The sequence below is a fragment of the Sarcophilus harrisii genome, chromosome 2 (genome assembly GCF_902635505.1).
Source record: "Sarcophilus harrisii chromosome 2, mSarHar1.11, whole genome shotgun sequence".
Taxonomy (NCBI): domain Eukaryota; kingdom Metazoa; phylum Chordata; class Mammalia; order Dasyuromorphia; family Dasyuridae; genus Sarcophilus; species Sarcophilus harrisii.
Window position 1 is genome coordinate 322,129,791 of NC_045427.1, and position 16,411 is coordinate 322,146,201.

The following is a 16,411-nucleotide window of genomic DNA, read 5'->3' on the forward strand; positions in this document are numbered from 1 at the left end:
AGACAGAACTATGGAGACAATGTGGATCAAAGCATAGCATTTTTACCTTTTTTTTTTTTTTAATTGTTTTTTTGCTTGGGTTTTTTTCCTCTTTTGCTCTGATTTTTCTTGTGTAACATGACAAATATGGAAATACATTTAGAAGAATTGCTCATTTTTAATCTACATTGGATTGCTTGCTGTCAAGGATAGGGGAAAGAAGAGGAGAGAAGGAGAAAAATTCGAGATACAAGGTTTTGCAAAGGTGAATATTGAAAACCCTTTGCACGTATTTGGAAAAATAAAATACTATTAACAAATAAATGCTTGTAGATTGATATTAATTATGTGCTTATACCTCAAACTTTTGGAATGTTATTATTTTGGGGCACAGGGAGGATAGGGGATAGAAGAGAACAGTTAAGGTGGATTACTTTTTTTTGTTTGTTTGAGGTAAAGGCAAGTAATTTGCCCAAAGTCATACAGCTAGTCTAAGAGCTGGGTTTGAACTCAGGTCATCCTAACTCCAAGTCCAATGCTTTCTACTCATTATATCATTCAGCTGATTAACCCAGAATGTTATGAAACACAAGAGAATACTTACCAGAAAGTTATGAAGATAAGGTTTAGTACACACTTCTGTAAACTTAAAATTAATTCTTCAAGCAGAACCAAGTAAAAGGTTTCTTAAGTTTTACTGACATTTACTTAACATGATTCTATGTAATAAAATAAATTTAAAACACATTAATTCTTGGGTTTTCTTCCTTAACCTTGGTTTAAAGCAATTTGCCATTTACATTTGTATGTGGCTTCAATGTAAATTATATTATATTTCTTAAGAATTACCCTTCTCTTCAAATCGAATCTCAGACACATGACTTCCTAGCTGTGTGACCCTGGGCAAGCCACTTAACTCTAATTGCCTCAGGGGGAAAAAAAAAATCTTCATTTCATCTGGTTTAATATAGGCAAACCTCCTTTTATTGCACCTCACTATCTTATGATTTACACATACTATTTTTTTTTTACAAATCAAATGACTGTGACAATTCACTGTTGAGCAAGTCTATAGGTGCCATTTTTCTACCAGAATGTGTTATTTTGGTAATTCTTAAAATATTTCCAGTGTTTATTATATTGGTGATCTGTGATCAATGATTTTTGTTTTGAGGTCATGAACCACATCCCTCTAAGATAGCAAACTTAATAAATGTGTATGCTGTGACTATTCTGACTAGCTGTTCCCCCATCTCTCCCCTTCCTCTTGGGCCTCCTTATTCCCTGAGATACAACAATACTGAAGAATATTACATACTAATTTGACAAAGTAGCAGGCAGGAATTGAGAGAACTGACAACCATTTTGAAAGTTCTACTGCGTGCACGAATGTTTGTGGCAGCCCTTTTTGTAGTGGCTAAAAACTGGAAACTGAATGGATGTCCATCAGTTGGAGAATGGCTGAATAAATTGTGGTATATGAAAATTATGGAATATTACTGTTCTGTAAGAAATGACCAATAGGATGATTTCAGAAAGGCCTGGAGAGACTTACATGAACTGATGCTGAGTGAAATGAGCAGGACCAGGAGATCATTATATACTTCAACAACAATACTATATGATGACCAGTTCTGATGGATCAGGCCATCCTCAGCAACGAGATCAACCAAATCATTTCTAATGGAGCAGTAATGAACTGAACTAGCTATGCCCAGAGAAAGAACTCTGGGAGATGACTAAAAACCATTACATTGAATTCCCAATCCCTATATTTATGCACACCTGCATTTTTGATTTCCTTCACAAGCTAATTGTACAATATTTCAGAGTCTGATTCTTTTTGTACAGCAAAATAACGTTTGGTCAGGTATACTTATTGTGTATCTAATTTATATTTTAATATATTTAACATCTACTGGTCATCCTGCCATCTAGGGGAGGGGGTGGGGGGGGTAAGAGGTGAAAAATTGGAACAAGAGGTTTGGCAATTGTTAATGCTGTAAAATTACCCATGTATATATATCATGTAAATAAAAGGCTATTAAATAAAAAAAAAAAAAAAGAAAGTTCTACTGCACATAAAATTACTATCAAAGAGTATCACACAGTGAAATCTACATGCTACAGTGAAATCTTTCATGAAAGAAGGAAAGGGGACTTGATGCTGCATACAGGTTCTTAATTGCCACAGCCACCCCGATCTTCAGCCTTCACCGCCCTGATCAGTAGCAGCTATCACCATTGAGGCAGACTCTCCACCAGAAAACTCACTGGAGGCTCAGATGATGGTTAGCATTTTTAGCAATAAAGTATTTTTAAATTTAATTTAATTTAATTAAGATGTACACTTTTTTTGGCATAATATTACCATACACCTAAAAGAATGTAAACATAACTTTTATAGGTATTAGGAAGTAAAAAATTTGTATGACTTGATTTATCACAATAGTCAGAACTATCAATAGCTCTAAGGTAGTGTCTGTATTATTTATTTAGTTTACAATCTCATGTCACATCAGTTGAGTGGGAGGAAGACTTGTAGTTCTGAAAACCTACTCACACCAGTAATAGGTTAAATAGGGAACACTATATGTATGTGTATGTATGTATATATACATACATACACATACATACATATAAATAAGATAAGATAGGGCATAGAAGGATGTATAGATTTATGGCAGTGGGACAAAATGTGTAGATTAATGGGCAAGGGATAAAGAGGGGAGAAGATAAGAGATGGATCCAATTTTTTCACTTCATATTGATGTATACTTAAGCTAAAATATTTTTAAAAATTTAATAGTTTATCACAATTATTCTGTTTCCTGAACATGTTTCACAAACTGAATGCTTTTCACAAATTAAATGATTATGAAAACAAGCCCAGACAGTATTTTAAATTGTCACACACATTTATTTTTTCTTGATAAAATACATGAAAATGCAATTGCTTCCATTCCAATAAAAGGATGACAGTTTTGTTTTTAAAGGAACAGATATTTGAAACATTTTAAATTCATTATAAATGGAATTGCATAACTCTGTCATGCAATAATACAGTGTGTTTATTATTGGTATTGGTATGTTCTGTTTTCTGTGCATTACCTGTCCTCTGAAAACTCTTATGGGGGCTTTATTTTTTTAATTATGCAAATTTTGTAATCCAAATTTTTTTTAATGCTTCCAGCTTATATTTTATCTACCTGATCAAACAGTAGGCACACAACAGAGACAAGTCAGTAACAGGAAAAATGAAGCTGTATGAACATCAGCCTAAGTGTGCAAGGTGTGTCATAGACACATACCGAGTAAAGCATAATGAACTGGCTTCTCCAAGCCCTGAAAAATTATGGGCTTGGCTTTTCCCGTACTTAAAAAGATTCAATGTTGAGAGAAGTGGGTTGGAGAGGAAGATTCATAATCTCACCATAATTTCCCCCTTAAATCCAACAGATTTATATCACAGAATAATCATTTACTGATTTTGGTATGAAGAATTTTAAACTCAATGGTCATAAGAAAATACTATACAGCTACATTTGCAACTTGAAACATACAAAGACGCAATGCTAAACTAGATGGGTTTTTTGTACTCTTCACACAGTCTATATTTTAATCTAAATTACTACCAAAAATGATATTCAATCTTCAGTTTCAACATCAAAAATTTGCCTAAGAAAGGCTTTACTGAAATTGTACCATCCCAAGACTATTATTTTTTCCTTTTACCTTGTTTGAAGTTTTGCTTCCAAAAGTATGAATAAGAAAGGACATGAACTCATATGTTTCACTATCCTTTTTTTCCTTTTCGACTGTTTGTACTATACCTAGAAAACTAAGGGCTTTCCCCTTTTATTATTCAATGTGCTTTCACCAGATATTGAAATTAGCTGGTTTTTAGTGATGCTGGAACATGTTTAAAGTTCACATTCATTTATCTTAAATTTCAGATTTTAAGCATTAATTTCTCAAACTTGATGCCTCATAAGATGAAGCTGTTAATCGGCTAGAAAATTTCCATATTTCTAGGGTTCTTGCATGAATGCCCCAAAAAGCTGACGCTCCAAGCTTAGCTAAAGAATAGAGGGAAACAACAACAGTAAGGTCTCCCACACATGGGACTATCAAGACCGAACACTTTGACAGTTTCATACATTAATCCTAACACCCGTGAAGTAGGCATTTCTCTGATCCTTTTAAAGACAAGAAAACAGAAGATCAGAGCAAAAAATAAAAATTTGGACAATTATAAATCAGAAAGTTCTCAGTGTCTTTGTAAGGCAGGAGAAATAAACGTTCTCTGAATACTGACAAAATCTGTAACAATCAGACACAATCTACCTGATTTAAAAAAAATACTGTTACATCACAACCAACATCTCTGAAAAGTACAGCATTTTCTGAATCCATTTGGGTCCACAGCTGCTGCATTTGAGCTAGCAGATGGTAAATGCAAGACAAGGAACCCACTATAAGGTCTGGAAAGTGACAAGGGAGAGATTTCTAAAGATGATTCATAAGGGACATCTGTGTATTGTATTTGTGTAATAATGTGATAATGCTTATTACCAGAGTGGCAGAATGGATAGTGAGAAGCCTTGGAGTTAGGCAGATTGGGGTTCAAGCCTGGACAGTGACACGTATTGTCTGTGGCCATGGGCCCTCAAAGGCTCTAAGTCACAGATGAGCTGCTGGCTCCTATACCAGTGAATTATAGGCCAAAAACCTACATATTTTGGAGGACTCAAAATTCATGACTGAATTGATTCACACTGATCCCTGTGAAGTAGGTTGATATTGCACACCTATGTTGAAGAAAACAAAATGAAGTCCCAAATTATTTTACTGATTTTGTGGGGGGTGAAGGGCTGTCTTTCTTTGCTAGCCTTTGTGTCTATTATAACGATACCACCAGACTTAGAACACTGTGTTAGGCCCATGGAAGGTGCTTTAACAAAAATTTGTTAAACGAAAGAACAAATGCATGCATGCATGTATGTATGAATAAATGAAGGCTGGGGTCAGTCCCCACACCACCACCACTTGACCTCTGGGATTCAGGTTTTGGGTTTTTTTCTGTAAAATGGTGTTAGTAGTGCTTTTCCACTTCCTAAAACAGAGAGATAGCATGAGGATTAAGGAAAGATCATACATATATACATATTTTGCATTTTAGCCAACCAATTTTTTTTAAACTGTCCAAACAAATCAGAATGAACTTCTTCAAATTAGTGTTCTTTGATGTGAGATTTCTTAGGGGCAAGACTAGGATGTCTAACACTCCTACCATAAAATCCTCATTCTTACTTCCCCTGGCTCTATGCCCAACAAACATATAAGACAGATATACCTAATGCTCACTATTTAACTATCTACTTCCTATTCAGTGTCCTACATCAATGTTAGGAGAAAGAAATGAAGAAATAAAAGTTAAAAAAAAACAAACAGGAAAATTACATTCGTAAAGGGAAGCATAATTACATTTTAATTTAAATATTAATTATTTTAAAAATAAATTATAAATATATTTGTGGTCACTTGTGGCCTGCGGCCTAACTTAAGTAAAAGAATAAGATTAAAGATTAAATTACTTTATCTAATACCCTAAACAGCCATCCCCCCATAACCAATGTCCAGCAAGAGATACTCAGCTATAGTTCCTTATGTATCAACCCTGAACTCAGAAAGCTCAGTGGACCCTTGACTTCAAATTTTAATCAACATTCAGAAAAAGTTCATTCCCTTAAAATTAAATACTTTCTCTGAAAAATCATCTTGGTCAGTACTATTTGGAATAGTTTTCTCAACTGACTCCTTACTGAAAGGTAGGTTAAGTGTCACAGTACGCTCAAGAAACAATGCAATAAAGAAACTTAAACAAATTATTATTTTTTTATATTTCAATTTTAATCACAAGTCACTACAAAAAAGTCTGTTTTAGAAAAACATTCTTTTGTTGTTTTAGAATTCTGTGCATTTTAACGTATTTTTAAAATAGAAGAAATAAGTTAACTAGACTATCCTTTGGCATTCTAATAAGAAGTCTACAAGACTTGTCAGAGCAGCAAAATGAATTGACAATGTTAATTCTGTCTTAGTCTTGGGAAGAGCACTATTAGAAATGAAAGTCACGTTAAACTTATGAATGGGAAGGTAATATCATGGGTTTTAGATATGGTCATGAAAAACATTTTAATTCCTCAATGTTGGGATACTTGACTAAAATAAATGGCAAACTGAAAAACTTTTTTTAAAAAAAATTATCTTTGTTGTATGGATACTGGACTATTTTGAGACTGAGGGAAGATGGCTCACATTTATTATGCTTAAATCTTTATAATTTATATCACTGTGTTTTAGGATTGGAAGTTTTAAAAAAGTAACTTTAAAACCATATTCATGACTAATAAAGGTTATGCTTTAGTAACCAATTCTGATATTTTATACTTGGCATCTTCATGTTAACAATTAATTACTTGTTTGCTATATAATGAAAACTATGGAATATTTTTTGTAGGGTATGATTTATGTGAGATATTAACCAAACAGTGAGGCTCTGGAATAACACTTTGGAACAGAATTGATCTACTTCAAATTCTATATGATAATTTTAGAAGTTCTACTTTCTGGAATAATTTAAATGACCAATTATAAAAATTCCTGAATTTGGTTTGACTATTTTAGCTGAATTCTAAAGAATTATCTAATTAATTAATGGAAAGTTTGCATTTTAATAAGTCACTTCATTGCTGTATTCTTATCAAGGGCAATGGTGATTTCAAATTAATTTTGCCACTTTGAAAATAAAATAAAATTTGGCTTTTAAAATCTTGGATGACAGGGTGAACAATTCAGTAATACTGAAAGGGAGTTTGGGGGTTGGAACTGTAAATAAAAACCATTATATACTCCCCCCCCCTTGTTTTCAAAACCAATGATGCTATTGTGAAGGAAAGCTACTCTACTAGGATGGTGTCCACATTTTCTTGTGTGAGGTCAGACTCTAAAGTACATGAGGAATCTAAGCGCTCTTGAGACAAACTAGAACTTTTCAGAGGACTCTCAGACCAGCTGTCACAATATGGCTGAAATCTCTGGGCCACTGGATTCCCAAAACCTGGACATCGGTTATATTTATAAGATTTACCTTTATGTGTGTACATGTGTTCCAGCAACTGGCTCTTCCGGAGAAACTTATGACCACAGATAGTACAGTTGATTTTTCTTTTTCTTGAGAAAGAAAAGTTACAGTTTAACTCCACTGGTTCTGTGTCTTTGGAGATCAGAGACAGCTGACTGATCTGCAACGGTTCCATGCTGCCACGATTTGGGTGGTCAGGCTGCTGCTCATTTTCTTTGACAAGAAAGGTATTGAGCCGGTGGCACTCTCCAAGAGCCTCGTTGCTTTCACCAATTGGATGGACTTCCCCAAGGTCATTACTCTCCAGGATGGAAGCTGGAACTCCGAAGGGAAGGGACCCAGACACATGAGTGTGGAGATGTTCTCGCAAGTTACCCCGTGAGTCAAAGCGTTCCCCACAGTAGTGGCACAAGTGTATTTTGACACCACTCTCAGTGAAAGTTGGGCCTGTCACCTCTGAAGAAGGAGAGGGGTGGCTCTGAGATACAACAGATTCAGGGTCACACCTTTCTTGCTTGATAGATACTGGAGGCTTCTGAAGCTCCTCCATTGACTGAGAAGAAGCATGGGATATCTGCTGGTCTGGAGTGCCATCATCCAGCCCAATAGCAAGGGAGAGCTGTAACTGGGGGTGGTCACCTTGGGCAACACTTCTGTTTCCGTTGCTATTAGAAGGGTTCTCTTTCATCTCCAGGCCTTCCTTGGCTGTGGTTTTTTGTGTAGTTGAGATCTGAATCCCATACAGATTTGAAGACTGGACAGTCTCTGGAGAAAAGACTTGGTTCATTTCTGTGGCAATGTGAGAAAGGTAGTCTGCATGAAGAAATCGAATTCCTTCTTCCAAACGGCCGTGATCCACAGTTTGCTTTGGCCCTTTCCCAGTGTACATAATGTGCAACAAATAACTGAATATATCAGGTTGGATATCAGTCGGCTGTATTTTTATGCATTCACTGTTTAAAAAAATTAAATTAAATTTGTCAAAGGAGACAATTGTTCTGTCCCATGTTTAACAGTTATTTTGATAAAGTGACAATGTTAAGCTAAACAATCATATTAAACTTGGGGATCTCACTGAATAGAGTAATCTGAATTTATGCTTATCACTTTCAGATTTCACTGGCAATTCATTTATTCAGTGAAACTGTCATGTTTCAGTTCTAAAAATTCGAAATTGAAGGTAGGCTATACAGATAGAAAATTTTGGTAATTATTATGCTGGAGTTACTTCTATCTTTAAATTGTCTGTGATATATATATATATATATATATATATATGTGTATACCTATGCATACACATACATATATATGTGTAGATAGACATATATATACACATGTATGTTGTGTATATGTGTGGTGTAAACACACACACACACACCCCTAATCTGTTTTGTCAGACTTATGATTACACTGGTATAGATTATTTTCAGGGAATAAACTCTTTATCAACAAAGATCCAGAAACTGCTCTATAACTATAGTTTTGGGGCACTGACAGATTAAGTGACTTGCATAGGATCATATAGCCAACATATATCAAAGGTTTGGATCCATGTTTTCTGACTCCAAGGATTAGCCCAATTCATTACCTAAATCAACATCTCACTAAGATAAATAATTTGCTGAACAAATATATACAGTTGTAATAACTAACCAAAAAGCACTTTCAAATCCTCCATAAAACACAATCTTTGTTGATGAATTTAACATTCAAGTAATAGAAACTAGTGGAGACCTAAAAACTGAGGGGAGCCTCCACTCCCATCCCCAACTGAAATGTTAACAATAAAAGGAAATGGATTGTAGCTGGCCAAAGTGATGTTAGTAGTAGCCTTACTTTTGGTATTCATGTTCCCATTTACTTCTTGAGGTGATTTTCCTAAAATAGCATGCTGTTATATAGTGCATATGAATACCTATTAGGCTCCTCGGTACCTGGTCTCTGCAAATTCCAAACCAATCCATGGAGCCCATTCTATCTTTGGCAACATGGTCTGCTGGAAGTATTTTTATGAGTTATAAGAGTTGCTTTATGCCATGTAGCAACTGATTTCATTGATGTGGGCACTGCCTCAATTAGTATAGCTTACTGACCCATTTATCTTATCCTTTGAGAATCTTTATCTTCCCATACAATAATACTTCATAGAAGATCAACTTAATATAGTCTCTCTTTTAACATTTGGTAGGTACTAATACAGAGTCAAGCTATCCATCCATGATCTCTTCTTGCGTTACATAACTAATCCACTTTCATTTCAATATAAATATCTATCTTTTTCCTGTTCTAATATAAGCTATTAAAACTTAAAGCTGAACTAAAACATAAAGCACCCTGGATATGGAAATGTTCATTTCATTTGGCATTTGAACTCAGAATAAAAATAAATTTGAGAATAAGGAAACCTATGGACTTTGGATTAAAAAAATAAATCTAGCCTTAATTAATCATCAAAGGTAAATCCAATGAGAAAGAGTATGATTTTATGATAAAGGACAAAAAAACCTAGTGAAAATAAAAAATCTCTCTTAGGAGGCTAATCTGAAGGTTAACATAAAAAAGGTATTCTATGCTAGACACTAAAAAATCAGCCAATAATAAGGACTCGGCGTACAATTGGGAAAGAAGAGCACTGGATTCAGACCCAAATGACCTGGCTTAAAATCTTGGCTCTGCCTCTTATCACATAGATAGTGTGATCCTGAACAAACCACTTCCCCTTCTGTGAATTTATGAAATGATTTCTGTAGTCCCTTCTAACCTTAATCTATGGACATATGGTTTTATTGCCTAGAAACATTGATGCTGTGATGTTAATTCTCAATTTCAGGGGAAATTTTTTTACAGGGATGAATTTAAATTGACATCTAAATGATTTATCCAGGGTGACATAGCCAGTTTGTCAAAAAGTTAGATCCTGACTTTCAACATTGGATTTTATAAGAACTTTTCTCCTTCCTCTATCTTTCAATGCATCTTAAAATCAAATCCATCTCCTTTGGAGGAATGTGGATATAGACGTATACTTGTTTGTGTATGTATGTATATATACACTTGTTGTTGTTCAGACATTTCAGTCACATGTGACCCTATATGGGGTTTTCTTGGCAAATACAATGGAGTAGTTTGCCCAGGTTCACACAGGGGCTGGAGCCAGACTTCAACTCAGACCTTCCGGATGACAAAACCAGCATTCTATCCACTGCACCATCTACTGTGTATATATATGTATGAAAAACTCTTAACTGTGAAGCAAGACTTAAGAGTTATATGAGTTATGTTATATGATTTTCTTTATTTCTTTAGGAATCATCCTTCACATTTTACTAGTGAGAAAACATATATCTCTTATAAAGATGTATACCTAACAGAAATGTTGGAAGAAGCAAAGAACATATATGAAGGACTTTAAGCTCCTTTTGAAATTTTTCATCTGAATTCAAGATAGAACCATATTATACGATAATTACTTATGCAAAACTCAAAAGGCATGTCTATGTTAGACCCACCAGGAGAGAAAAGGAATCAAGTTTTTGATACTGATATAACAAAAAGATGGTTTCTTAAAAAGATAATATAATTTTACTAAGGCAGTCCAACATCAAAGTGCACATTATAAGGTATAGCATTATGAAAGAATTCTAATAATTTCTAGTATTAAAAAGTGTTCTGATTTGCAAAAATCTATTCATAGCTGCAGAGTATGTATGGTGATACATGCTCTCTTCTTTATATAGAGGTGGTAGACTAAAGGTAGAAAATAAGGCACAGACTACAGATGCATTTGCCATGACGACTTATCCTTTGAGGAAAAGTCCTATAGGGAGGTACAGGGTTTAAAGGAAGTGATAGCTATGTTTTTTTTTTTTTTTTAAATCAGTGAATCAATAAATACATAAATGCTTGTATCCTTACCTGGTTTGATGAATAAATATCATTTTGAAATAATTAGAAAAAGCAGCAAGCACGGCCCGATGAGCTTTGAAGTAAACATCTCCAATGGCAACAGTGCAATCACAGAGAAAACCAAATTCCCGCTGCATATTCAACTGCTGCAGAAGGACAAGGCTATGGCTAGCAGTATCCATGGTGGCTCTGAGAGATGAAAAGGATGACATATAGATGTATGCTTAACAAAGTTAGTTACTATAGTTTCATGCAACTTATTTTATTTCCCCTGTAGAGATTACAAGGAACAGAGCAAAATTTAAACACCTTTCTCTTCAATACTATAGATCTTCAAAATTATATATATTATGTATATATACATAATACAATACCTGCCCTACATAATACAATACAATACAAAAACTGCCCTAATTGGTTAATGTTAACTTTTTTCCCCAGTACAAACTTTTTTGAAATGTTCATACTGACATAAAATTCAAGTTGCCTTACCTAGAATTACATTTTCAAAAAAAGATCTAAAATATCAATCTTTTCACTCTCCCTTTGCTACCTAATCCTTCTTCCCACCCTCTAAAAATAGCCCTTTTCCTATCTCATCTCATCCCTATCATCTCATCAAAACATATTTATTAAACATTAAATTTCATATGGAACTATGAAAAATGCATAATCAGTGCTAAGGAGATCAGACTCTCTTGGCTCAAGCCAAGATGTGGTTACTGTTACCATTTAATTAAAACAATACCTATTCTATTTAAAGTAAATTAAGGAATCATTCATTTAATAAGCATTTATTAAGTACCTATATGTACCAAGCAGATGTTAAAAAATGAAATATTTCCTTTCCCTCAAAGAGCTTATATTATATTTGGAGATGGGGGAGGGGATTGCACACAATTTGAAAAGTTAAAAAAATGTACATATTTGTATGTGTATATATATTTATAGACACACGTACACACATATATAATGTATGTGTGTATATATATATATATATATATATATATACACACACACTATATAAATACATAAAATCCAAAATAATTTTTGAGGGAACAGATTAGTAGTAATTAGAGGTTTCAAGATAGGTTTCCAGTAAAAGATTGGAAAGAATATATTTTCAGACATGAAGAAGAGCCAGTTCAAAGGAATGCAGAAGGGGATATAGAAAGGAAATGGAACTTAATAAATGGAGAACAGCAAGAAGTCTCATTTGGCGGAAACATACAGTATCATAGAGTGCAATATGTAATATGAATGAAAAGGTAAGCTAGACACATGATAAGTAACTATAGAATGCAAATGGGACTTCCAGGTTATATGATCAATAAGACTAGACATTTTCTCCATTTTCTCTCCTCAGTAATTCTCAAAAAAAATCTAAAAGAGGAATTATGAATTAGAGGTAAAGCAATTACAGATTAATTCACAGGAGAAGAAAGTCAAAGACTGCTGGAGAACTCTTAATCCTCAAGGCACTTTTAGCAAAACTTCCTCACCAGCTGTCACTGTATGACAAGGATACACAAAGACAGCCATGAAATTAGGGTTTATAATTTGCAAAGGAATTCTCTTACTGAATAGATTCTCCTAGAAGCAGACATTATTTTTTGCCCAAGGAAAAGATAGAGGACATTTCGCATCCTAGTCCTGGAAACATTCTCACCAAAGGGGGAGGAGTCAGAAAGTTGGTAAAAGGGAAATATGTAAGGAAAAATGGCTAAAGCCACCAAAAATGTTAATGAAAGCAGACAAATCAACAAAGAAAATGCTTAAAAATTAGAAAGAAGCATTCATCGGATCCAACCATCCTGGAGAGCAATTTGGAACTATGCTCAAAAAGTTATCAAACTGTGCATATCCTTTGATCCAGCAGTGTTACTGCTTGGCTTATATCCCAAAGAGATCTTAAAGGAGGGAAAGGGACCCACATGTGCAAAGATGTTTGTGGCAGCCCTCTTTGTAGTGGCAAGAAACTGGAAACTGAGTGGATGCCCATCAATTGGAGAATGGCTGAATAAATTATGGTATATGGATGCTATGGAATATTATTGTTTTGTAAGAAATGACCAGCAGGATGATTTCAGAGAGGCCTGGAGAGACTTAAATGAACTGATGCTAAGTGAAATGAGCAGGACCAGATCATTGTACATAGCAACAAGACTATATGATGATCAGTTCTGATGGACGTGGCTCTCTTCAACAATGAGATGATTCAAACCAGTTCCAATTATTCAGTGATGAAGAGAGCCATCTACACCCAGAGAGAGAACTGTGGGAACTTAGTGTGGATCACAATATAGCATTTTTACTCTTTCTGTTATTATTTGCATTTTTGTTTTCCTTCTCAGTTTTTTTTTTCTTTCTAGATCCGATTCTTCTTCTGCAGCAAGATTACTGTATAAATATGTATACATATATTGGATTTAACTATAATTTAATATATATTGGACTACCTGTCATGTAGGAGAGGGGGTGGGGGGAAGGAGGGAAAAATTTGGAACAAAAAATTTTACAAGGGTCAATGCTGAAAAATAACCCATGCATATGTTTTGTAAATAAAAAGCTTTAATAAAAAAAGAAACATTCATAAGAAAACTTCAAAAAAATTTACAAACTTCTCAAAGAAATATTACAAAGCAAAAAAAAAAAAAAAAAACCGAATTAATACCTAATGAAATTGAACACCTTGAAGGAACCACAACAACATGTTCCAAAATGGCTCCAAAGATGAATAGAAACTATAACAGAAGTTAGACAGAAATAAATGCCATAATTTATGGCTTACACAAAAGGAATAATTAGGAATAGAAAAATTGAGTCTCTCCTAAAGAGAACAACAACTATGGAATACAAATATACTAAGATAAAGTACAATTATGAAAAAGAGAAGCAAAAAGTGATAATGCCAAAATAAAATATGATCCCTATATGAGCAAAAGATATTAATTTTCAAAGACAAGATGCAGAGACAATCTAAGAATCACAGATTTCCTAAAAGAGAAAATAGTGCAAGAAAACTACCCAAGACTTTGCAAAAAGCAAAAGCATCTCCAGAAAAAAACCTTATGTTTCAAACTCTAAGACAGGTCCCTCTGATTAAATTTAACAATTCCAATGACAAATAGTACATTCTGAAAGCAGCTAGACAAAAAAAAAAAAAGAGAGAGAGAGAGAGAGACCTGCAAAAGCAAAGGAAAGGAAATTCCAACAACACAACACTATTCTACATTCTACATTTACTGAAAACCATAAAAATACATTCCAAGAAATAAAAGAAATCAAGATGCAAATCAAAATAACATATCCCATGCAAATCTGAGGCTAATTATCAAGGAAAAATATGACATTTATTTGACTTGCAGAAAGAAAAAGAATGATCTACTGGTTAAAAAAAAATAAACAGAGACTTAGTAAGAGATTGTCTTCAAAATGCAAGAGAATACAGATAAAAGCAGAACTTAACGAAACAAAAGTAATGACATAGAAGTAGGCCTGAAACACTAACAGTTAAACCCCACAAATCTTCCCTCCTGTGAAAATATGTATTCTGTGAGACTAAATCCCAGATTGGGGAAGGGGGGGGCACATAAATGAAGAAAGGAAAGGTAGAGGATAGAAGAGAATTTGTGATGTACATTAATCAAGTCTATGAATAAATAATAAAAAGAAGTTTGAACTCTTGCAATGTCTCAGAATGAAGAGTAAAAGACATTAAGTGAAGTTTCAAAAGGGAAAGCTTTTAATGGGGAAAAGAGGAGCTATCTCAATACAATGGAGAAAGGAGTCCTATTGAAAGGCAATCCCAAAGAAGAAGAGTTATATAGGCCTAGTAATAAGAGATGGAAACCTATCATGGGTTTCATCTGAAAGAGTATTGTGTTTCCATGGACAACATTCTTCTTCAGAAAAGAGAAAATCAAACTATCACCCAGAGGATAGAACGACATTGACCCTGGGAAGAGACCACTTGGCAAATGGGAAGGACAATAATAGAAAGAAAGAAGGTAAAATTATACTGCAATATTTAAGGCACAGTAATTTCTATGATGGGCAATGCTTCTATACTTATTCAAAAGAACTACAAAATACATGAAACATTTTAGTCAATTTACCACAGAACAAAATTCCCCTTAAAAAATTTTAAAACAACTTAAATAACTGGAAGGATATTTAACGTTGGGCTGGGGAATATCAATATAATAAAATGATCCTAGTACCAAAGGGAATTTACAGATATAATGACATCTCAACCAAAAATATAAAGGGATACTTTAGTAACTAGAATATGAAGGGAAATAATGAAAATATGAAATAATGAATAAATGTAAGAATAAAAAAAGTTCAACTTCAAGAATTGAACCACAATTGAACTACACCATAAAGCAGTGATCTTCAAATCTGAGATAAGAATCAGAAATATATGAATATTAATTTAATAACCCAACAGTCAACCTGAAAATATAAATTACCTAAGAAAAAACTCACAATAACAACTTTTAGGAAAGCCAGAGAGAAGTCTGACAGAGATAACAGAACACCAATTTACCCAGCATTCCACAGTAAATTCAAAATGGATAGATAATGTGAATGTTAAAGATCAAACTATAAAACAATTAGAAGAGTTAAATCATATACTTTTCATAGCTAAGGGTCAAGAGTAAATTCTTAATAAGAGAAAGGTGAAATTATAATATAAAAAGATAAAATATTCTGATTAAATTCAATTGAAAAGCTTCTGCACAAACAATATTAATTCATTTAGGACAAAAAGGAAGTGACTGAATGAGGAAAAAAATCTTTATACTAAATATCTCTTGTAAGGGGTCGATATCCAAGATATATCAACTAACAAATGTATAAGACTAAAAGCCATTTCTCAATACACAAATAGTGAAAGGATATTGTAATATTCTTCTCTAAAATATAATGTTCTCTGTGAGCAGGTTTCTTGGAGGGCTCTGGAGGCAGCCTTTCTTTCAATTCAATAATTACCCCAAATGCAGCCAGCTGTTAAAGTCCAAATCCTTTATTGTTTCCATCAAAGTTTTGTCTCTTTTCCTGGGTTAGCTTTCTTAGAGGTCTCTCTCCTTGGTTCGGAGAGCTCCTTTGCCTCTGCCAGCTTCAGCCTCCAGCTCCCTCAGAAAGTCTCCAGTCAACACAAAAGTGGAACATGGAATGAATCTGTCTCCTCCTCCGAGACCTTTCTAGTGGGCTTGTGCTCTTTGGCCCTGAGAGCTCCTCCTTATATATGTTCTCTTAAAGATGTGAATCTTGTGGAATTATAGTAAGTACTAAGTACATGTAAATTAGAGAATCATTATCTCATTAATTCCACTGACTTGGCACCTTGTAAGAATCCTAACAGGATATAAT

General features: G+C 34.0%; 1 protein-coding gene across 7 annotated transcripts in view; it reads right to left on the reverse strand.

The window, feature by feature from the left end:
* Positions 1 to 2,838: 2,838 nt before the first annotated feature.
* The window catches only part of ZBTB25 (zinc finger and BTB domain containing 25), an 88,455-nt gene continuing 74,882 nt past the window's right edge, over positions 2,839 to 16,411 (reverse strand). For 6 of the 7 annotated variants that reach the window (XM_031952710.1, XM_031952711.1, XM_031952712.1 and 3 more), the window contains 2 exons: positions 11,042 to 11,221; positions 2,839 to 8,079 (listed from right to left, as the gene is read on the reverse strand). In XM_031952710.1, the coding sequence (XP_031808570.1) occupies positions 6,942 to 8,079; positions 11,042 to 11,214 (1,311 nt within the window). In that variant the 5' untranslated portion in view covers positions 11,215 to 11,221 and the 3' untranslated portion in view covers positions 2,839 to 6,941. The remainder of the gene's footprint in view (positions 8,080 to 11,041; positions 11,222 to 16,411) is intronic. The other variant, XM_023502850.2, reaches the window with a different exon arrangement.